We start from the raw sequence: 25,686 nt of genomic DNA on the forward strand, positions 1-25,686 counted from the left end.
CACACACACACACACACAATCACACACGCGTTCTCGTTTCTCGCACTAGTTTAAAATGGTGCGCTGTGCCTGCGTTGCACCAGCGGATTAGGGTTTATTATTGGCGGCCACCATATTTCTGCCGCCACAAGATCCGGCGGCGGTGTCGACGGCGGTGTCGGCGGCAAAGAAGGTGAACGCGGCGGAGTCTCTGCCGATGATGTAGATGCCTCCGGCGTCGGGGGCGTCGGCGGCGGAGACAACTCCGGCGGCGTCGGCGGAGGCGTATTGATACCACTGAAGACAGAATAAACAGTTTACTATACTTATTTTTTTTTACTTTCGTTATTGCGCAATGCACCTTATTCAGCACAGTCAAAAGTGATTTAAGTTTATTTTTACTTACTTTCCGTCCATATTTATGCAAGCAAGAGCACAACAAGGCAAGATGTCACAATACCAAATGAGGACCATGTTAAAATATTGTCGAGTGTTCGAAGTTTTAGCCACTTTAGTTCTGGTCCTCTCAACTTCAGTCGATAACAGCTAGCAAGTAGATTCCCTTGACAACATAAGAGCGTATAACATAAGAGGGCAATATAACATGTCAGGTTTCAGTTTTAATGACATGACTAATAACATTAGGGGACGTACGGAAAAAATGACAAGGTGCTTTGTTTGGATATTATTATGAATATGCCGTTCTCATGAGAAAAAAGCGCTGGTAGCCTAGCGGTAAGTGCGTGCGACTTTCGTTCCGGAGGTCGCGGGTTCGAACCCCGGCTCGCACCAATGAGTTTTTCGGAACTTATGTGCGAACTTTTCGGTAAAGGAAAACATCGTGAGGAAACCGGACTAATTCCAATAAGGTCTAGTTACCCTTCGGGTTGGAAGGTCAGATGGCAGTCGCTTTCGAAAAACTAGTGCCTACGCCAGATCTTGGGATTAGTCGTCAAAGCGGACCCCAGGCTCCCATGAGCCGTAGCAAATGCGGGGATAACGCAAGGAGGATGATGATGATGATGCCGTTCTCACGTTTATTTTGTCATGAAAAACCACATATGAACACAACTCACCTTTTGACATTTTTACCACTCGGGTGTTATCTATCTTGTTAAGGACTTTTTTGCAAGAAATAGGGTCCACTTGATGAGCACTTGTATAATTTCGTAGCTGTGATGGAAAATTTTAAACTGTGTCACTTAGAAGCAAGTTTTTGGTCAAAATGGTAGTGTGTGTCGATGTGGACAAAGTTTTAACAAAAAGTGACCTGAGCCTGCTACTAAACGACGAAGCTGTGTGGCCGTGGCAGGGCCCAGTCCACTTCGTGTTAATAAGTGTTTGTGACTGTGGTCATATAGTGCTTAACAGCCCCCAACGGCCTGATCATTTTGTGACGGACCTGCGGGACAAAAACAATGTGTTAAATATAATTAACAATAATTTGTGCTGGTGCTTCGCCTGTGGTGTGTCGGTTTATGACCACTACCCGGAGGACGAGTGCGAGTATTGTCCGTAAAAAGTAAGTATGTAGTTACAAATATATTCATTATATTGCATGTTTAGCTAATATCAAACAATTACCAGAGCCAGTTTACATTGTTCACAATTTCTATTGGAGTTTTTAATTGTATAATTATAACTATTTCTTTCAAATACAGCAACTGAGAGTATTTGGGATATACTTAAAATCAAGAAGAATGCTTTAAAAAAAGCCGTGACTAAAATAAGTGTTACTTAGCAAACAATAATTATGGGTCAGGTAACAAGAATTCTATGTTAGAAAGATTACACATCTGGTGGCAGTTAAACCATTGCTTTTTTTATACAACCATAATGTTTTCTATTTGGAAATTTTGGAATACAACGGCCGCGCAGCGACTATCATCTATCAGTTACAGTTTTAATTATTTGAAAAGCTCAAAGTGGTTTTTATGTGACTATCGAAATTACCACAAGGCACCCTATTACATTGTTATAAGTGGTGACGAGGCGGACCCGAAATCAAAGGGTTTCCTATTTCTTTATTAGGCGGTGTTGATCTGTTGAAGTGCCGCAAGCTTTTTGACTGTGTCCAAAACAACTCTCTGAGGAATATGATATTATTTATAAACAAAAGGATAAGTACTAAACTGTAAGTTCTCTCTACGATTCTCTCAGTTGTTAAATATGAATATGTTAAGGCGGTTGTGCTGCGTAAGGTAAGAAGAAAGTGTTCGATCAATAAGTCTTAAACACCGTGTTCCTCAATAACCCGAAAGATTTTAACATGTCTCAAAATCGTGCAAGTTAAAATTAATGCACTTAACCACTTTTTTATTATTTGCGCAGCAGACCTCAGGATTCTGAAACTGACTGCCGATGCCGATGCCGGCAGACGCTGCGGCCCTCCAGGTGAGAACTTTAACAAGTTTTCGTTGTTTATTGTATTTTCATCACTCTCTCTTCACACTCATCACACTTGCTTCTAGTACAGTATTTAACTTTACTACTAACTAAGAGTTTTATTGAAATATAAGATAAGCATTCAGTTATGAACTATCTTACCTTAAAATAAAAACAATAATAAAAATCATAAACCTAAATGTTAATCTAAAAATGAAAAATCTAATTAAACATCTTTATATTGCAAGAGTGATGAAAGACATTGTGTGTAACTGGGGAGGGCGTAAGAATTTTGCTACCTTCGAGCCTTGAAACCCATGCAACGATCAAGATTCCACTTTGTCAACCACTCGCTACACTCGCGGTTTAATATCGGAATCTTTTGCTTGCTCGGCATTTGACAACAATTTTGCCCCCTTCTAAAACAAATAACCATTTTATATTCACAGCAACTAATAATCATAATAATCATGGTAACCACGTTCACGGTGTAGTAATAAATAAATAATTAATTGTTTTATTTTATGTTCACAGCGTTCACAGCATGGAGGTGGTGGAGGAGGCCCGCACCTGTTGGGGTTGCGGGCAGCCCCTGCCCCTATGCTTAAGGTAAATAAGTATTACGTTATTTCTTATAGGTTTTTTTGTAAATTTTTACGTTTAAAGTGTTGATCCTAGATTTTTACCAACATCATTGTTTTCCATCCCTCGTATACATAATTGCGCGCATTAGTAACACCTTAATTGAACACAGTGATTTTATATGATATTGAAATTACTTGCCTTGTTTACAGTTTTAAAATTTGTGAGCGACAAAAAATATGGTAACATTGATAACAAAGAGCCTAACACGTGTAAACAGTATTAATAAAAAAGAACGGATTTCTTAAAAACCTTTGCTGTGTGGTGCCGACAGTTGAGAGTTTATTATGGGCTCGGAAAACAAAGCAACAAAAGAATAAACAGCACAGCTGCGCAAATACAATAATTTTCGCAACTTTAAAATCTTTGTTTTAAGTCATTTAAAAAATGCCTACCCATTAGCAGGTGTTTAAATTTATACTTTTATTTGGCTTGTTTTCAGGGACTCCCGGGCGCCGCCAGCCGTGATGCCGCCAGCTGAGGTGCCCCCGCCTCCGCCTTCGACACCCATGTCACGGCGGCGGCGACAGCAACCTTCGGCGCCAATCGAAATTCCTCGCCGACGAAGAGACTTTTAAATTATTTCTTATTTATTTATTTCTTCGTCGGCGAGTTTTAGATTAATATAATTATGTAGAATAATATAGATTTAGAATAGGCTAAGGTTAGTATGTAAGAAGTTGTCTACTTATAATAAATCATTTTACGTTTTTTTTAATTTCTTTATTAGTTTGATTTTTTCCAAGACTAACGTGATCCACTCTACACTGTAATTATAATATGTGATCGTCCATAGGTAAAGGGCCCTTATGGCTATTGCCATCATAATCTTATCAGAGTTCGATTTAAACCAAAATAAACCTTATGTTTGTGGATTAAGGTTCACAATTTTTAAGTTTACCTACTTGATACTCCCTTGTTTACTTAATTTTAGCAGTAGAGCAAATGCAACACGCTACGCTCGCTGAATAGACAAAATGTCGTGACTCTAAAAGGTATCAAAGTTTATTTGTAAGATAAACTCTCGAACTAGCCGGATGCCGGGATGCCGGACAACCCGCTGGGCGGTTATAGATATCGTCCGGTTTCTTACGAAGTGCACCATTTTTTGTCCGATGGTAGTGAATACAACTGCCGGTCTAGCACAACTGGCGCTGTCGCCCGCGAGTCCATACTTGAAGTCGCGCTTGATGTATGGACTCGCGCCGCGCGCGACAACGCAAGTTGTGCTAAACCGTCTGGTAGTAACATGTCCACTACCTCTAATACTTAGGGTGTTCTTAGGAAAAGTCACATGGCGATTTATAAAATTAATGTTTATTTTAGCAATACATAAAGACTACCATTTTTATTCAAATGTCATTCAACTATATTAACATACAAATAAAAACATAATAAAACTACTTATTTTAAAAGTATTTATATAGGTCTACTAGGCTACCTGTGGTTCAATTTCGTTTACAAGCAACACGCTTATTTCACTTGTTTATTTTTAAGTAATATGGGTAACACAATATGTCAAATTATAAATTTGTGGGCCTAGTGAAAAAGGCATCTGATGAAAATTAATATTTAGTCATGGCCCCCCCGGCATCTCTCACTTGAACACACCGCCTTGACATGGATTCTACCAAGCGTTCACACACATTAGTCCCCCTTAGCGATTCCCAAACCTCTTTAACATGTGCGACGAGTGCTTCTTTGGTCCTTTCCTGTCTCACGTCCCACTGTCGAACCATAATGGCCCACAAATTTTCTATAGGATTGAGATCTGGTGAGCGAGCGGGCCACTGTAATTCTGTTAGCCCAGGTTCCTGTCGTATCCAGTCCGAGACTATTCGACACTTGTGAATGGGGCAGTTATCGTGTACTAACAAAATTTGGGGCATTTCTGTCGCCGGGTAGATAGCGCTAACCGACGGCAGCATTGCGTCTCTCAGTACTGAGAGGTAACTTTCCCCAGTGGCCCTTTCCGGTAAAAATACCAGCTCACCAGGACCGTCAGCAGTCATCCAACCCCCCCCCCCCCCCCCCCCCCCACATGTTAACTGTCACCCTTCCAGACTCAGTATTTGATAGCACGTTTTTTTCACAATACCGCGTATTGTCCAAGCGCCATAAATGGCGCCGGCCATGTTGACTAGAGCGAAAAGTTTTTTCATCCGTAAATATGACTTTTGAAAAATCGAATTCTTGCATCTCAGTCGCGAATCTCAAACGTGCTATCTTATGATTGTCTGTAAGATTTATCTTCTTGGCCGGAATACGGTGGTGAATGCCGGCTTTATGAAGGGCTCGCCGGACGGTTAACATGGAGCAGTTAAATTGGTTTGCAAATTGCCGCGTAGGGGTAAACGGGTTTTCGTCAAAAGCTATCTTCATTGCATCCACGCCGGCTTGAGTGATGATAGTAGGTGGAGGACGTCGCACTTTATTGGACACATTCCCTTCCTGCTCGTAATTGCGAACCCATTTTGTCACAGTTAAAGTATAATGTCAAGTTTTTTTTAAATTATTTTCCTCTTAATCTACATATAACCTAACCACAAAATTAAAATTTTGAAAAAACCCCCGACCGCGACATAGTTGACCGATTTTCATGAAACATGGCTAAGAACACTCCCGACTAACTCAGCTTTCAGACAAAAAAAACTAAATCAAAATCAGTTCATCCGTTCGGGAGCTACGATGCCACAGACAGACACACACACAGACAGACAAACAAACAGACAGACAGACAGACAGACAGACACGTCAAACTTATAAAACCCCTTCGTTTTTACGTCGGGGGTTAAAAATTAGACATTATTTTATATATCTCAAAATTTTAAAATAACAATGGGTCGTATATCGGTTGGGGGCTCTATGAGTAATCCTAAAGATTAGATTAATGGAGTTTATGAACTTACCGCCACATTTAACTGCCTCGAAATTTCCGACTTATTGCATCCCTGCTCCCATAGGGTTATTATTTTGCTCCTCTCCAACTCACTCAAATTTGCTGGCATGCTGGCTAATTTTAAATTAATTTAAAATTAACAAATTGGTTGGTATTAGTCACTTGGGGAAAGCGTTGTTGGCAGGAGGACGTTTAAAATGAAACTGATAAACTGACAACGATGTTTGGTCAACAAACACGTGTTTGAGAGATTCAGGTCAAAACCCTAAAACAATACTGACGTTATATACTTACTGCACGACCCTTATTGGTTGTCATAAAAGAGGCGTGACGCCTTAAGAGTTTTGGCTACAAACGAGTCTCGTTAAGAAATGCTCAACCTCCGGCGAACGCGATAGTACAAAAAGTTGGATAGAATATGAAGTAGACTGAAGCTATCTTAACAATTAAAGGTACACATACACACGAAAATGGTCCTGACTCAGCATGGTGTTAGCCTGGAGCCAACGCTGATCTTCCGTCAGGGCCATAAAGGAGAATAAGAAACAATATGTGAGGACGACTGCATGAACTTTGTATCATTCGCGACTTCCGTAAAAACCCGTTCGTAATATATAATTATCACAGCAGGATTACCAGCCATTAAAACTCAGCAAGACATAAAATCTCACACGAGTCGTAGGGACCGGAAATCTTACGAAAACATACGCGCTATACAACCACGGCAGTAAAACGGAGCGTCAGTTTTATTGTCACTGGCCCGGGATACTAATTTCAGTTGGTAATAGACGGACAACTCGTAAATCCGGTGATGGCCCTCTATTCAGAGACGTTGTTCAGGTTATACAAATAGTGAAGAATGGAGGAAAACAGATTTAATGGGTTAAAAGGAATAAAAATATCAGAGAATTAAAAAAACTCAAAACGTACGAGTAATTATAAAGATACATGAGTTCATGGCAATAATAGAGCAGTTAGGTACAATGTAAATAATAAAGATATAATTTGTGACTATACAGAACAAAGCATTGTGTTACTAATGGACACAAGAAATATACATAATATAATAATATGTAGACTTAACTAGCTCATTTATAATCCTGTCCAAAAACTTCAGTTTTATAATGAATAACAGTGATCATACTTTATTCATGAATGAATCGACATCAATACTGGTATTAAAATATAAATCCGATCATCATTTACATGTCTAATATCACCAGAAGCCAATTAAGAATTGATCGGAATCGAAACTGTTGAATGATGCATTAGGCTATAATTAATAGGATTACTATTCTAGTATTCTCTCAAAATTATCGGCTTATCACTTAAGATTTTTTTTAATTTATAATGTCTTGAAGTGATAAATCAATGAAATGCTACTAAAGTGAACAGAATGGAAAATTTTCATAACAACAGCACGTCTCATTTAGGTACAGTAGACATCGATGTTGTCTAAAGCGTCACATAGTAAAGAATCGTTGCTGTAACTCCACATATTATATACTGTACCTAGTCACTATACTTAGCAACAGACGAAGAACTCTTTGGAATCAATTATTCTGCATCAAACTGTTACCCACTTAGTAGGCACTTTGAAAAATGTACGAAGACCACGTGAGAAATAATGAATATTTTATGTTAATAGATACCTGGAAACAATGTAGAGCTACTTAATTAAGCATGTTTCTCCATCCATAAATCTTAATGGTCAACACCAGCTTTTAACTGGTGGGAGATTATGAACATGCAACCGGTCGCATTGGGATCGTTTATCAAACTTACGATCAAGTGAAAGCCAATATAGATAAGAATCGTTCAGAAAACACAAGTGAGGTGACCTACGTGAACTATTGAATAGATAAATAAATACATTCATATCTCAGATCACGAAGCTAAAAACAAACATCAAACCTAATGTAATTTTTCTTCTGTTTGCAGATTAATTTTACGTCGTGATGTCGGAAAATGGAAGCACGGTTGTATCTCGGGCGTCCACACCACGCCCTGTCACGGACACACCTGTCACAGCTCCCTTACGCTCGAGACATGACCAGTTCTTGGCAAGTTCAGCTGAAAGAGCGACTCAGCGACCATCATCTAATAGCAGAAACCCTAGCGGAAGCTTCGACTCCCCACCATTACCTTATCATCGACAGATGACTTCAGGCTCACTGCTTTCATCAAATCATAGAGAATCGTCGGCCTTTGTCCCTGTTGTCCCAACCAGAGCCATGCATCCGATGATGTATCCCAATGAAATGCACCCAGCCTTAATACCCTCTGAGATTATTGAACGAGAAAGAATGTTAGATCGGGACAGAACCGAACCAGCCAAAGGCTCCCCCGATAGAGTATCTGGCAATTTTCCAAAAAGGAATTCCTTTGATCTAATGGCTATGATGGTTGAGAAAAGAAAAGAAGTTGCTCTTAGAGAAGCTGCCGCAGCAATGCTCATACCCCACCACCGCGCGTCATCTATCGAGGGAATTATGACCGATGGTTCTTCGCAACCACCTATATACGGTCCGCCTGGTGCTTTCCTTGGTGCTCCAGGTCCATCACCAACTGCCACGAATAGTTTTACATTTCCCGGGGCAGGTTTATTCCCACCCGGTGCTGGACCGCACCAAATGCATCCCCACCTAGACAGACGGCTTTTAAGAGCTCCAGGAAGAGCATCTAGACCGAAGAAGCAATTTATATGTAAATTCTGTAACCGGCAATTTACGAAGTCCTACAACCTGCTGATACACGAGCGGACGCATACCGACGAGCGGCCATACTCCTGCGACATTTGTGGCAAGGCTTTCCGCCGGCAAGACCACTTACGAGACCACAGGTAAGACATGTACTTACTGATCATTTTTCTATTAGGTAAAGCATAGTTATAAGATACTCGCAAGTACCATGTAGCGCCGCAAAATCTGGTATGAAAACGCAACATACGGTCAATTTATTGCGTCAACATCAGGTTTTTTAGAAATCAAACTTAGAATACATAATAATGAATTCAAAAAAGTAAAAATTTAGCTGTTACATGAAGCATGATGAAAATATTAAAAGATAGATATCTAATACACTAGGAAATTATAGGTACTTCGCGTTAACTCTGGTCAAACTAACTCGGCACAAGACCGTCGCAGTAAAAATGCACACATGTCTCTATAAGCTCTTTACTTGACCTGACTTTTGACATAAAATCTTAGCGTGATCAGACCTAAGAAGTATGAGGGCGCCATCGTGTGTCCACAACTATTTTTATAATACGGAGCCTATAGGTATCAGGTAGTCAACGCATGCACTTATAATAACCAGTAATTACGGCCGTATCCGCTTCTTGCACATTTTAATTTTCTGCCGCGCTGATCATAGTTATACTTGGTTATACGTATAAAATTCTAATTTATATGCACGTAAAGCAGCCGGTGTAACTCGAGTTGCAGATGTTAAGCCGAGTGCATCCGCCCCGCTACTTGGAAACGGAATATTTATAAAGCTACCCGATTGTTGGCTACTAGGAAGTCTTGATTAATTATGATGGTTACCTTTATGTTAAATTTAGATGCGGAGTTCAAAGGATTAGTTACCGTTTTTGTTTACGTTTCGGATGCTAGAATGCCTAGAGCCGTACCAAGCTAACTTGGTAGCAATTTTGACAGCATTGCCGGTGAAGTTATGGGGGCTCTATTGGTTCCCATAAAGTCTTAAGTATCGTTTGTCCACATTTTCGTTCGTCATAATTTGGTTTATCTCAGAAACGCGCAACTTTTCAGGATTGCCATAAAACAAACTTAAGTAAAATATCTTTTTAATGACCTTAATGAAAACCCTGAAAAATTAACCATTTCAGAATTACAAGTATTACGACTAATGATAATCTGGTAATCATAACATCATGACTTTCAATTATGTATTTATTTATAGTTATGACTTTTACACACTGGCTACAAAACTTATTATGTACATTAAGTCGCATTATTTGTTAGGGTTATCAAATCTTCAGCGGACTCGTTGTACTTGGTAATGAGGCACTCGAAAACTATGTCTGTGTAGTGCTTTCAATGATAGGCGAAACGACTAAAAAAACGAATTAGTCCGTCAGTCAGATTATCAAAGAATTTTAGACACGTATTTTTTTCTTTTTTCTCGTAAACGAAAAATGACGACAGGTACAGGTACATTGCGTTGAAGTTTCGCATGACTTCACGCCTAGTTACAATTTTTACTTAGAAGTTACGTCATCATCAAGCCACCACTCCGGAACTTTGATGCTCTATCACATACACATACAATACAATCACGCCTGTATCCCATAAAGGGGTAGGCAGAACACATGAAACTACTAAAGCTTCAGTGCCACTCTTGGCAAATAAGGGGTTGAAAGAAAACGAAACTGTGACATTGCAGTGACAGGTTGCCAGCCTCTCGCCTACGCCACAATTTAACCCATTATTTATTTTGATGCTCTATATCTTTGTATTTTTTTATTGATTAGAAAAAGCGAAAAATATGTGTTTAGTATTAGTATTTTTGGACGATCTAACTGACGGACTAAACAGAATGCCATTTTCTTTATGTAGTCGTCATCCCTATTATGTCAAATAAAAGGGATCCGAAAATTATGACGTTTACTTAACCCTTGGTCAATCGAAATCATTGCCAACTTAGCTTGGTCTGACTCTATTTGCAGAATTCATACTGTTGTGTTTTATATTATACTAGCTTTTGCCCGCGGCTTCGCTCGAGTTAGAAAGAGACAAAAAGTACCCTATGTCACTCTCCATTCCTTCAACTATCTCCACTTAAAAAATCACGACAATTCGTCGCTCCGTTTTGCCGTTAAAGATGGACAAACAAACAGACACACACACTTTCCCATTTATAATATTAAGTATGGATGAACTTTGTACAAAATGTTGCGTCTCAGTTTTAGACACAACAAAGAATTGTAAGGATAAAATTTTTATTGCACTTATTTAAGTAAACCAGGACAAAGATTATTCTTAATTACTTCGATAACGCTGTAGTCGCTTTTAACACTTCTACGTCAATTTACTTAGAACTCCGTATCAGACAGTAAAACAATAATATCTGTGATAAAGATCTACTATAGTTTTTTGATGGAATTCCTTGTCAATCTTATCGCGTCAATCAAGTTCGTCGATCTCTATCTAGCTATGATACAGTCAAGTAACCATTAGTAGTATTAAGGAGCTTTATATTATTTGAAAGAAGTAATTAAATTTTAGTAATGTTGGTACGAATAAATTACAAGAAAAATTAAAGGCCACCACACCAACTGATAAAGGCTTACTTTGCTATTTGAAAACAGATAGCAAAATTGCATTTTATCCACAAGAGTGCAAACTTGCAAAGTAATCTCATACAAATATTTACTTGATATAAAGATATAAGAAAAGTTAAAGAACTGGCTGGTAGAATTTACCAATAAATGATGATTTTGAATCATAAATATTTAATAAATTGATAGATTTGATTTCGTTTGAAGTTGCGAAAAAACACTACTACAATGAAATAAAACAATAAACAATCCGAACTCCCAATTTTCGCAGTGACATTGACGCATTTTTTGACAATTCAAGCTTTGAAGCTTTTGTTGCGTTCATATTTTAGATTTTGCTATCCATCCAACACAATTTATTTATTTCATTGTGTGCCATAAAAAACATAAACATTTACGATTTGGGACGATTGTTTAATACATACCTACATTTTAATTCAATCGACCATTTATGCCTCGAAGTATTGCAAATAACATAAAATTATTATGACAAATCGCGTAACATATTAAGGTTTCGTTCCATTTCACGTTCTGTTTACAGTAGTTTACACGACTCATTATGAGCCACTTTTTCAAAGTATAACGCCGTGGCTTGCGTGGGCGACGGTCGCGCGATGGTCGCGCGACGGCGATGAGACGCATACGAAATCAAACCTTATCGATATGGAAGTATGAGACGCGACGGCGACGGTCGCGCGACCGTCGCGCGACCGTCGCCCACGCAAGACACGCCGTAAACCATTTTATAAATTATGTTTAGTATGACTAAAAATAAACAATTACATAATGAAATATCAATGTTTTAAACATTACTCACTTAATAGTATGTTTATAGTTTTATTCCGTCTTAGTTCCGTATATACTAATATTAAAACAGCTCGGTAAGTAGTCGTAAAATGGAACGCATACTTTTTACGCACTAGTGCGTAAAATACAACTTCTCGCACGCGAAACAGCCAAAAAACGGGCACTTTTTGAGCGACTGTATTAAAAATATATTTTACTAGCTTTTGCTCGCGCTAAATTCTAAAAATCGCGGAGTGCTCCATACAAACTTCCATTCCATCCATTTGAGGGAAGTGGAGGGTTAGAAAGAGACAAAAAGTAGCGTATGTCACTCTCCATCCCTTCAACTATCTCCCCTTAAAAAATCACGACAATTCGTCGCTCAGTTTTGCCGTGAAGAACGGACAAACAAACAGACACACACACTTTCCCATTTATAATATTAGTATGGATAGTATGGATTTGTGATATCCTATTTTTTCTCCCTTGATAAAGACGTTTAATAAATAAAATAAAGTACAATTTTTCGTTAGTCCCCTATGCAAAGTTCGTAACAACAGAATAACTTCAAATTACGGATGTAATGATTTTTTATGGACCCAAATGCCTGACTGAGATTTCGTCTCACATCAACTCGTGTTTTTTCCTTTTGGTAATTAGTTTAGATACTGATGACTCATCCGATTCTATTGGTCGGCCCGGCAATGTAAGAAGATTGGTACAGTCCGCAGTTACAAGCGGTACCACAGAATATAATAGATTTAGTAACAATTGGAAATTAATAAAGCATGTACTTTGTACAGCCCAGTTTGTGTTGCATTGTTATTTAATAATTATTAGTGTACGAGTATATTGTTCAGTTAATCTTAAAGATTTTTACTAACTTATTGATATCATCTTACTATTTGTCAATTTTTCTAATGAAAAATGAAGAACCAAATCACATGTAATTTCATAATTTTTCAGTTACTTAAAAGTTAATTTTTACGGTATTCCCTTTTATTTACTTACTCTCTCTCTACTCAAAAGCTCCGTTCAAGGATTTTAGAGCATAATATTTTTTTTATTTTTTTAAATTTCATTTGATTATCTTTTTTGCGATCATACTTTATCATCCTTAGGTTCGTGTCTATGCTGACGTTACCGTCTTTATACCTTCAAATTCAAAGGCAATTTAATACTTCTCGAACTCGCTCCGCCTTATCATTTCAGAGTTGTCGGTCAGGTATTGAATGGTAGTTACAAAATGCTTTTAAGATTTTAGACACAGTTCAATATTAAAAGCCTAAACTATATTTTAGAAATTTATGAACCGGTTCTACTTTAAAAAGATCCCTCTAAATATTGTTTGTGTTGTTTACTTAGTAACAACTTGTAGCAAATTTTGGATAAAATACTCAGAGCGTCTGTATCATACGTAGCAGTTAAATGATGGACATGATCTTCCTACAATAAATGGAGGTTAAACCAATTAAATATTTGTCCTCAGCATCAAAACGGAAAGGAATGTGAGTTCATCACCGCTCCGTCGTAATTATCCGTGGTTACGTTTTTTGTCGCGAGCACATAAAGATTGCCGTATAATCGAGATGCACCGCACAAGACCTGCATAATACCAGCCCATTATATCCCGCCATAATTAATACCCGAAACCACAACGCCTTTAACGCGAAGGTCTCAGAGGACAAGCAACGCCACGGTTATTATACGCGCAAAAATCCATCACGCTCGCAAAAACATGCCACATCCCATGTGAAAATTTCTCGTCGAGAATTGAACTTCGCCGATAAATTTTCATGAATATTTAACGAACAACCGGCCTTACGTAAATAAGAAACGTAACGACCGCGGCTTATCCGCCATCGATCGAAAAAGTTCCGATCTGACTTTTCGACCACTTAATTTTTCGATAAAAAGTGAGCAAATAATGAGCAGATCGCTCCGAAGATGCGGTATCGGCATTAATATTCAAAAGGACGGGTTAGCGTAATTACATTTAGTTTCTAAAGTGTAGTTATTCCGAAATCAAGATTGCGTATATGGTTAAACGTTGGAGCATATTATTACTCGGATGTGTAATAAGACTAATAAGTATTCGTGGTTTCTACGAATCCACCGGTTTACTCGCTAGACGTAAAACTTGCTATCGTCGCATGTACCCATTACGTTTAACTTGTCTACGAGTTGAGGTACGTGCTTTAACGTCGACTTAATATTAAAGTAATGGAGACTTCTAGAGAAACTTTAGTACTAAAATAAGTTGCAAAAGGGTTCTTATAAACGGATTTTTGATGTTGATGAAACAGTAATTAAAAATACTCATCGATATTATTAAATACTCATTAATTTACTCTCGACAGCGTCGCTTGCCAAGCAAGTCCTTATAAAAATATTTTTGCATTGAACATAATTTTACCTCGGCGCTCATATGCAATTATGATTCGCCCGAGACCACCACATAATAGGGCTTGGGCAGTCCTCCACTCGCTCGCTCAGATAGCTCAAGGGCCTCAGCAAAAAGGGATATCAAATTAATACTGAATCCATAATAAATCAAATCGGGCAGGTGGAATCGGTCGCAGGAACAACACTTTAGCCTACGGATAAGTTTTGAAATTATCATGCAAATACCAATTTAATCGTAACACCGAGCATCCTCGGGCGCTGTTTTCACTAAAATATTTACAAATTGGTGGCAAAAATTTACAATATGCGGATTTGTTGGGCCCATTTCGTTCGATCCGAGTTTTGTCACGCGATCTCTGAATTTTTATCATAATGGTATCGAATCGTTATAACAATAAAACGGCATCAACGACCCAGTTAAGACCCAATTTTCATATATTAAACCGGGTTTCGAAACTAAATAAAATTTGAACTTTTATTATAGTCATTTTAGGATCTTAAGTGTTTAGCGTTGACTTGGCCTGAAGCACTGGATCTGTAGATATACAAAGCTCTTTCTGATGCTTTAATAAATTCTTACTAATTCAAATGCAGGTTTTCTAAGTGCATGTAGTATCTACGTATGGTTAGAAATAATCGTGACTTAAGATGTTGAATAATTAGCTACAACCACGCGGTCCGTTCGTCGATTTCACAGTTTCTTATTGGCTTTTGAAAGTTCTTTCTGGCCATGCTCTGTCTTGCGCAATTCGTTACATACTTTTAAAAGTTTGTGTATATTCGTAATTTATACACGTTAACTTCAAAAAAGTATGACAAAGTGAAAATGAAAATTATCTCTACCAAAAATATTATTCTTCCAAGTATAAAACCAAAAATTTGCTGGTCCGTTTAGGAACCGCTTTTATAATAGCAGCTGCCTCAAAAACTATAATAGCAGATGCAATATTTTATGGAATCGATACAGACAAGCATTATTACTATCTAAATTATACTTAACACGCTTGCGTGTTAGGTTGCAAAAGAGTTTTTGTCGCTGCATCGAACCAATTAAGTTTAGGATTCGCGTGATTCAGGTTCTAATGTTTTTTTAGCCCATCATTTTATTGTTTAAAGTAGTTTTATTTCATAATTGTTGGTCATCCATCCTTTATTTATACAGTTTAGTTAACCTCAAGAAGTCATTTACACAGTCTGGTTATTCTTTGTTGATGTAAGCTATTAAAACTATTTCAAAACGAATACAAATTATTTCACGGGTTGGTCAAATATATTGAGCTTATAACTCCGTGTGCAGTGCACCATAGCATTATGAACAGAGGTCATCTACAACATAAATTCCCAGCACGAAATGGTAGCTATTGAGAACGAGGTTTTTTGCGCTAATCCCACGAGGAATGTATAATCCGACTCAGAGGTATATTCTTGATATTCTTACAAGTTTTTAATCAAAATATTATATAGGTATTATAGGTTCAGAATACTAAAGTGTGAATAAAAATTGTTTCATCCATTAAGTTTTCGAAAAAATTCAATAGAGTTTCGCATGACCGGCGTTTCGAATTTGTAGACGTTCTTTTAAATGTTATTAATGAGTTGTTCGTGGTATGTGGTCCATGTTCAAACAATAGGAATAGTGTTGAACATTATGTCGAAATCAAGAACGGGAGGTAAAAGCCTTAAACAACCAGGCAACCAAATTTAGTTCTTCTTTCAATTCTCTCAGCGGTCAAAATGACTAAGCTGATATATTATCTCGGTTCCTACCGCGTGGGTTGACAAGACGTATGCTTATCGTCGATTTGGCATTTCTCTGCTACTTAATCCAGTTTTAAAAAGCCGTTAAAGTTGTAGTAGCTATATCATTACATTAGTGCTTTAGTATAAATCTAAAGCAACTTTCCTTTAGCCGATTTATCAAGTTTTTCTTTAACTTCTATCTATTGTTTCGTTTATCTTCCGTGTCCTTGTGTTCCAACTTCGTTACCACATATTTTTTCTTTTCCAATATTTTGTCCATCCAAAAGTGTGTTACGTACTCCGTTCATTCTTAAATTCAACACCGGGCACTTATTGCTTGCTCAAGAGTTCTTAGCTCAAAATATTTCCGAGTGCTTTCGAGGAGTCTCAGAGCAAACAGTGACCGGTCGGTTGAACAAACAAACGTGACGGCGTGTATACCGGTACTGTACCTAAGGCCTCTAACCAGCCCACACTGCTTGACGACGCTTTGTTGACTCTCCGACCCTCCGATATTTGCATGTGAATATTGTAATTAATAGTAAACGTTACCTGTGAAACTATTTCGAAACCATGCCTTGAGAAACCTGGATAACGCTAGATGGAATTTTAAGTACCTGTACAATGCTTGGTAGCTCTTGCATCTTTTCATATTAACATTTTATCTATATTAAAAAGGACTAAGTGAACCTTTTACAAGAATGCGGTCTCACTACGAAATGCTTCTTTTACTTTAGGATGCGTGTCTGTAATATTTAATGCCGCATTCTTTACATACATTTATTATAAGTAATATTGCCGAAGGGATATGATTAAGTAATAGAACCATAATAGTTAGCGTTGTCATGATTGTTATCTAAAAATAACAAAATTTCTCACAGATACTTTTTATATTAGAAGGAATCCTATCTTTTGACCCGTGACGTGGTAACATTAGTAGACGTCGAAAAAACGAAATGGCTGTTTGACTGTCCCCAAAAACAAGTTTTGAAATTATTCCTAAGCCTTATACCATTGTTATTTATGAAGTTACGGAAGAAAGAGGTTGAGGCGACTTTCTGTACGATCATTTATCATACGACGACGTCTACCTCAGATAAAATCCGTAGCAGCACACACACTGACGCAGCACATATTTGTACACAAGCCACACAAGTGAAGTTAAATAACCTGGTAGAGATTTTTATATAAGTAGAAAGAATTGTTTGTGAAAAATATTTATTGCATTTTTTATGTACGAGTAAATTCTATTACTTATAGCTTTGTTTAAAGAAGAGAGTAAAATTATTTGTCAGAAAGATTTTCTATAAAAAAACTTTTGATAGCGACGTACATACGTCCAGGTACTTCAACAACATGAAAAATAAGAAATACTTGATGGTATCTTAAAAGTAAGTACCTAGATAGCCACCACGGGGCTTAAAAGCCATACTGTTTCAACCGGTTGTCCTTGATGGCTTGAACCCTTGACTCGCGTAACCATGGCTTTCCTTCATGCGTCTATTTAAATTGCGATTACAAAGCCTTTATTCAAGCACATTGCCGTGAGAAAAGAATTTTAAAATTCGAACAAAATCACGCACGTAAGTAAACCCTTTTGACGAAAATAATTTCATCTGAGACATCTTTTGTCGAATGAAAGGTAGCAGTTTCATAAAGTCAGAAAAAATCTACTCACCGGTTATGTCTTCTTAATCCCGTTAACAAAGTGGTATTTCGGTTGATTTAACTCGAAAAAAGCCTCACAATATAGCGGAGCCAGTTTCAAAAGGAAATAATCACGTTATTTATTACCTCTGCCTAAGCCAACCAACCATCTTTAATCTGCTTTAAGCGCGTAGATCGATTTTATGAGAGATTAAAAGCATTGATCGACTAAGAAGTTTTTCGGAAAGCAATAAACATTTATTACTTGAGACAGGATTGGAACTAGATTCGAGCTTAATGAGACCAATTACTATGCTCTGAATTAATGTCTAGTGGCTTTGTAAAATCCTTTTTCTCACAATCTACAGAATATGTTATTGAAATGAGACTGTTAAACGTTTTAATTGTGTTAATAACTCATTCGTAGGCTTTTTTTGTAAAACACGTCATTGGAGGCTGAGAGTTGAAATAGATCAGTACCATTGAACTAATCTTCAATTCGATACTTAAGACCAGTCTTAGGTTCGTATTCATTTGAATCGTCATCAGTATTAAAACGAAATAAATTTGTTTACTAAATTTGACTTTGGTTACAAATGTGTATACTCTGGATCAAATAAACTGACCTGCTGAAATCAACTAGTGGTTACTAAGTCGCTAGTCAAAATTTTTATTAAGAGCAATCTTGTTGTGACTTAACCACATCAAATGTTGAATACCAAACGCCGATTATAGACGATTAGAGCCAATTACACTCAGTACTAAAACCAAATTTACGACTAAACCAAAATTAACACTCTTCCCATTGGCCTAATTGCAGTGCGTCTGACTATCGTAAATCTTAAATCATTGAATATAAGAAAATTGTAGGAAGGATCTCAGCTCTAATTGGATTTGTACATAGCTCGGATCTATCAATATACTTTGATTAATGGTATCGAGAGACCTCAACGTAATTACAAGCTGAGACCGTCATGAATCAACTGCCAGAGTTATAAATCTGATAAGTAGAACTTGTTTTAAGCAAGTTGAAGTATCACTTCCTAAGCTACTTCAATCGATCCGTCTCTTTTCTTTTTTAAAGCATTTACTTTTATGATACAGGTGTGTTTTCTCATTTGAATCTTATCAATTTTTATGTGTACTGGAATTGCTCTAGATTCTTGTAGGCGTGTTTTTTTTTAACTAAAGTCATGATTTTAGGTTTTAAATTGTGACTTTTCACTTTAAAAGTCGTTTTTGGGTGTAAAATTCTATATGGATAGTGTACAGTCAAAGCCGATGTAGTGGAGAACTTTGAGAAATGTTTTAGTCCATCAGGCACTTTTGAGTTCATATAAAATAAAATAAAATAAAAATAAAAAAGCCTTTTATTTTTTGCAGACTTAAATAATAACATGCTACAATTTATCTTGTTAATATAATTAATTAACAATTTAAAATAATATTATTTAATTTAGACACATTAAAATAATTTAATTATTCAAATAATTCTACTTATCATTCAATAATTTACGTTAATACAAATATTATAATTTAAACTAGTTAGTTTTAGATGATACAGTTTTGGGAATTCAGCTAACAAAGATATTGCATGGTATATTAACATAGGTACTTAATGCATTTCTTATTTGGAAGAAAGTAATCATCAATTATTATAGAGTTCATATTAGGTGACCGAAATTTCATATAAACTTAGGCAGACAAAACATAAAAATACTAAAAACAACGAGTTTAGGTATTATAAAAGCGGTCTTAGTAAAGCACCTGCGGAACAGCGAAGTCAAATACGAAGCACAATAAATGTTTGCGTCCGTCAGAGGTGAAATTGAGTGTGAAGCGGCAGCGGCCTGCCGTCGCTCCCAATACGTCGCTTGGGCTGCGCCGGCGCAAGAACCGGTGTTTGGCGGACTGTGGTACGATATAGGGACCAGTCTTTACAGCCTCAGAGAATTACAAAAAAGAACCGTCTGGTGTCTTCTTTAAAATTAAATTTGTTATAAAGACGAATAAAGAAGTTCGTATTAACAATTAACAAAAAGCAATACTAATACTAGGAGGTTAAAAGAACGTTTATAAAAATATTAAGTTAACTTTACATACCTATGTGACATATCAAAAAAACGATTCATTGATCTACGAATAGCTGCAATCAATGGATGACGATATTTACGATAACATCGACGTTTTTATACATTCGCTAGCAAATATGTGTAGGTATTTAATTGGCACTTCTACATCTGAAGAAGCTAAACACTTGACGCCAATGATTAGCTTCCATGATTGGTAAAGATGAGCAAAATTCTTTTTGAATATAGTTTTCATACATTTTCTCCTATTAAGTTATTGTTTTGAACTTTTTACTGTTTGAGTAGTAAAGTTAGCAAAAGAAACGTGCTGCCACGAGTAACAGCACAATATCAAAACGCGAGCTCCAATCTCACGGTAACTTACCGCACCGCGCCCGGCCCAACCTCTTTGCCGCGCTCCATTAGTATTTTCCATTTATTTTTTGTCCTCGTACCTGTCCGGCGTCAGGGATTTAGTTTTTATATCGCCGCGCGATGAATACAGAATTTCTTTGGTAACAGAAAATAAATGATGTAACGTGAAACTACGCAACCCTATAATGCGGACTTTATTATTTTTCGATTAACTTTTTTCTCACTCTGTATCAATAATGGTACGCAGAAGTATGCCGTTATTGGTTATTATGCTAATGGACCAACAAGGTCCACTCTTCCGTGAATACACGTTATTTCGTCAAGCATCGTTTACGGCCATTTTCAATATTATTGAAAATTAAAACAACCATTTTATGAACTTACAAAGTTTAAAAGCATTGAACTCATTTTCTTAAGATACACCATACAAACAATTTTTGAAAGTAGTGCACTAAAAATTCCGTTCCCAAGCTTTTAAAAGCAGCGTATTGACTAGTCAGCTAAACAAACCTTTATTAGAAGAAATAGTCATTAAGTCAGGTTGATAATATTTCAAACTGTACTGATTGGATACTGCACATTCATTAAAGCGAATGGCTCGTTTGTAAGTAGCATGTGGCTCGTTGAAGACCGAGCGTCTACCAAATGCTGGGTATTCCCTTTGGTTTCTTGAACGCATCCACGTTGAGTATATTAGTAACCAGTGAAATGTGATCCTGGGGTTCAGAAAAACTATGCGTATTTGGATGCTGTTTTATACTGGTTGATTGAGCATAAGTCTTGCTAAGATCAGAGAGCATTTGGAATGGCTTCCAAGTAATGAGTCATTGTACTAAAGTGAATACTGATTGAAAGCCACACACCCACGTATAATCTATTAACATACGAACGTACTATCATAGTAATGACTCCTCTGGTCACACAACAAGATACGCTGATATATGATAATAATTTAAAATAATTGCATACTGTTTAAGCCATCAAAATAGCAGGGATTATAAAATATAATGACTGTGTACCTATATAGTATTCAAAGTTTAACACATTGCAGTACCTACAGAGATTCACAAAGATACTGTAAACATAGGTAAGAAGTTCTTTTAAAGTACTTACTTACTTACGCAAACAAATAGCAACCACATAGATTTTTGTGAAATAAGATCATGAAAGCTGACAAAAGAAAAAAAAAAACACAGCTTTCCTCCAAAAAAACCTGGCTCCGTTTATTGACGTCTCATTTGTTAAACCGGAGGTGCAAAAAACGCCGTATAATTAGAATACTAATGTAGCCGAGTCGTTGCTAAAACATTCATGTGAACCTGGCTGATTAGCATAATGTCATATACAACTTGATGTGTTTAGCTACCGATGTCAATACTGGTTCTGCTTATGGACAGTACGGTAAAATAATGTGACTTGTGTAATAATTTGTAATGCTCTTGCAGCCTTAAGAGGAGGTGTGAGCTGGCGGAGAATCTGTACAAATGCAAATCAATTCTGAAGTTTTGTTTTTTAACTTTGCGTCTCCGAAAAATGAAGTAAAAAAAATTATAACCCCAGAATAAACTAAAAGTATTGAAGAGATGTACAGCTATCAATAACTTTATGGTCTTTAAATGGCTTGAAGGTTGCAGTATAGGTCTGTTTATGGAAAATTATGTGTGACGATGCTCGTTATCACGTTATAAACGACAATATCTAAGCAAGTAGGTACTTTAGTATTATGATAATCAAGGTCTATTATGGTTCAATGGAATTCACATTATTGTCATACATTGTAAGCTTTGCAACGCATTAACAAGTAACAAATAGCAGTCTTTGGTGAGTTTATTGGAAGAGAATGCGTAAAAAGTACCTTATTAAAACTGGAGCACGCAGAGGACAGGTTTCTCAAGATGTTCGTTAACAAGCTCTAACAAATCTTCTATTCTCATGTTAATTAGTTGAAAGTCAAGCAGAGCGTTGGCGTTCTACTACTGACGCTGAGATATTAGTAGCATAACAATAAATCGACTTAAAGGAAACCAGCTTAGTTGGCTGTAGAGATAAAAGGTGCGTGGGGGCAAGCGACAGCCCTGAGACACACCGCTGTGTAAGCTCTGCCTTTATATATCCAAAGCCGGAGGATGTGATATCTCCTGTGAAAAATCTTGAGGCAATTAATATTCAAGAAATCCAAGCTTTTGAGCGTCGTATTTATCTTTCAAATCTTCATAAAGATATTATTCAAGCAACTAGACTGCCAGCTTTTACGAGTAACATAATCTTACGTTAATGCAAAGCTTTCTAACATAACTTACAAAGTCAATGTAAAATCATCGTTTTCTAAACGATCAATAAAGAATGTATTTTTGAAACACACGGGAGAACAGTTCTCAATAAGAAAATCAGTCACTTCATTATACAAATTGCATGATTATGATAATGCAAGCTATTTATAAGCGGTTTTGATTTACTTACAAGTCTGTTTGCGGTTTGTGACCATTTCTGAGAATAAATTTATGCATTAAATTCCGCTACCGTTCTGCATTAGTGTGGGTTTTGCAAAATTCAATTTAAACGGGCTTACTTATTACCATAATGCACCTGCCTGATATTTAGATACATTTCTGCATTAAGAGTCTTGGTTATTTCAGTTTAATTATTTGTGTCGACGAATACGAATATGAAAATTGCCTACCAACAAATGATGGATTCTATAAATGTTGTCATGAATTATATTATGTATTTTAAAGTGAAACAAAGCTCTGCATTTATTTTAAGGTTAACGCGAAAATTTAAAGTATTATGAGCTCTGCCTTGCTTTGGCAATGATATAATGGTAGTGGCATGATGAATATCAGATTTGTATTTTTAATGGCACACCCTCACTTTGATCTACATATTTTAATCTGCCCCAATTAAGATACTTAAAGACTTAAAGAAATTAAGAGACTGGATCAATTTTAACAAACAAATTTTATTTGACTAAAACTAAATACAAACATCGTTAAAAAAATAATTAAAATTACAAATTAGAAGGCCAGTACGATTAATCTAGTCGATAGGAGGCTTACAGATGCGGAGAGATGAGCTAGAGGGGGGAGAGGAGGGGGATCGGGCACTGACCCACGCCGCGGCATTCCAGCGAGCGGACTTGCTCTCTTTACTTTTAAACTGAAAACTTATGAAATAACCTGCTTAGAAAGGGGAAAATGGACAAAATCTTATGTTGGAAAGTTTGTGTGCTGTTGTAAATGAAAAATTTGAGCATATATTAAGAATTCCTAAAAATATAGGTTTTATGAATGTTTCTTATAAACTAGTCTCCATTGAAGAACAAAATGATTTTAAAAACGAAGTTACTTGTCCTGTGTAGGAGATAAAGACTTAAACAGGCATTTATTATCAATTTATGGGCAACTATATCTAGCCTTTGCACTACTTCAGTAGTAAAATACTTATTGTCGTGCATTAATTTACAAACTTATTCGTCCAAGAGGCTGTTTAGTGCCCTTTTCCTCACTGCCCCTTCGAAATATGGTTTAGCCGATCTCTATACTTAAAATGAAGTGGCCAAAGTTACGTTTGTCCCAGTTTATAAACTCTGCGAATAAAAACTAAAGCACTATTTATCAAAAGTATCGACCATTTGGTTGTCTGACGCTATCTGGCCACTCTGACCAAGTAGGCAATGGAAAAATCTTTTGAGAGAAATTGATTCGCTTCGTGGCACCACGGCTGTGTAGAGTTAGGGCTCTATTAGAACTGTTTCAAGAACGGAAATACTGACTAACGAAAAAGGTAGGTACAAGCCTCTAAATGTAAATACTAAATACTCTTAGCCGATGGGAGAAGACTGTTATGGTAAAAACTTCTCTGGGATTTTTATGCCCTTGATCTGTTATATATTTTACTGAATATTTAGAACACTTTCAATGTTAGATGATGATGTAGCTTTAGATTCTACTCCCAAAATCGATTTGTTTTAAAGGATCTTCATAACTATTACTATTTTTTTTATTAAACTAAGGTACTTTATTATAAGCATTCCCACATTAGTCATAACTCAAATGTCTTATTCTTAACTCTACATTTTGTTACCGGACTCTTGATCGTCGATAGGCAATCTCCAACGCACGAATGAACAGAAAAAAAACCTTCGAAAAAATACTACTCAGAGATTTTAGTGTCAATCCAGCTACGATGGGATCTACGATTTAGCATTTCAATGTTAGTGCAACTTTCGAACGTTGATTTTGATTTGCTGGGGAGAACATTTTAGTCTAAAACTGTGTAACCTATAACCTATGTTAAAGGAAATAAAATATGAAAATAATAACGAACATAGACAAATCAAACGTGATTTACTTATACATATTTTTTCCTGACTTCTTAGATGTATAAACGGTGTTGTCACACTCGCGCGCTGTTTGTAAAACGAAACGAGGACGTCTGCTGGAACCTGTTTCGACTCTGTTACCTCAATGAATACTGCTTTGGCAAAAAATATCCACGAATTCTTCAATGTGCGAGTTAGCATTACGTTTATGAGGTTTGGTATACGTTTAATATCACTTTGTTTATCCTGTTTCGTTTAAGTAGATCATTTATTTCCTTTACGACTTTTTTATCTTCTGTTAAAGTAAAAAACATTCCCAATTTCACAAGTGACTTCACCAACGTTTTTTCCATCGGCGCCGAGCCAGCTCAAGTTACTACGGGCATTACTCGTCTGGCAAGTAATGGAAAATATTTTTTAATGTACACCATTAGCACCGGGCCTTGGTCCTCTCTGTAATTTCAAGCCTTTTTTTAATCTCCATTGCCCTGATGGGATTCTGAGCGACTGTCCAACTTGATCTTATCTCGTATAATAAGAAGAGACAGACGTTACTTATATTTTATTTAATGTCAGAATTGATCGAACTGGTACGATAACGCTGCTGGAACGAAGATTTGTTTGTGTCATTAATTACGTTTATTATTTTTGGTCATTTCTAATCCTGGTTTTTTACTAAGTTTTTTCTCGGGACGTGAATTAATTCCGTTCTTTATAAGCAATTCAATTTGGTCAAAGGTTTTTAGGTTGCTGCTTGGTTAGAATTGTATGCAGGGGCCGGTTTGTTAAGAACTTTTTCGTAGTAACGTGGTAATTGCCTTGTTAATTTGATTTTGAAAGCGGCCTCTTTGATGTCTATGTGTAGTGTAGATGTTTGAGGGCTTGCATCTCGCGGTTCACTAGCTGAATAGAAATTACCAATTCAATTTATTTATGACTACCTTTTATTATATTGTCGAATATTACCACGGTAAGTATACTACTTCTCGTTGTGCAGTACTTACCTGGGTATGTACAAATGTACACATAGTTATGTAAAATTATTTTTATAGTAAATTCAGATTCTCACCAAGCTATATTATGTAAGAAACAGATATGTATATTATATAGTGTAATCATTCTCCTTAGAAAT

The 25,686-nt window shown here is 36.7% G+C and overlaps 1 protein-coding gene across 2 annotated transcripts in view; it reads left to right on the plus strand.

The window, feature by feature from the left end:
• LOC125231052 (protein bowel) overlaps positions 1-25,686 on the plus strand; it is a 33,222-nt gene that overhangs the window by 3,784 nt on the left and 3,752 nt on the right. For both annotated transcript variants that reach the window (XM_048136396.1, XM_048136395.1), the window contains exon 2: positions 7,847-8,747. In XM_048136396.1, the coding sequence (XP_047992353.1) occupies positions 7,864-8,747 (884 nt within the window). In that variant the 5' untranslated portion in view covers positions 7,847-7,863. The remainder of the gene's footprint in view (positions 1-7,846; positions 8,748-25,686) is intronic.

This window comes from Leguminivora glycinivorella, chromosome 11, assembly GCF_023078275.1.
Source record: "Leguminivora glycinivorella isolate SPB_JAAS2020 chromosome 11, LegGlyc_1.1, whole genome shotgun sequence".
NCBI classification, from domain to species: Eukaryota; Metazoa; Arthropoda; class Insecta; order Lepidoptera; family Tortricidae; genus Leguminivora; species Leguminivora glycinivorella.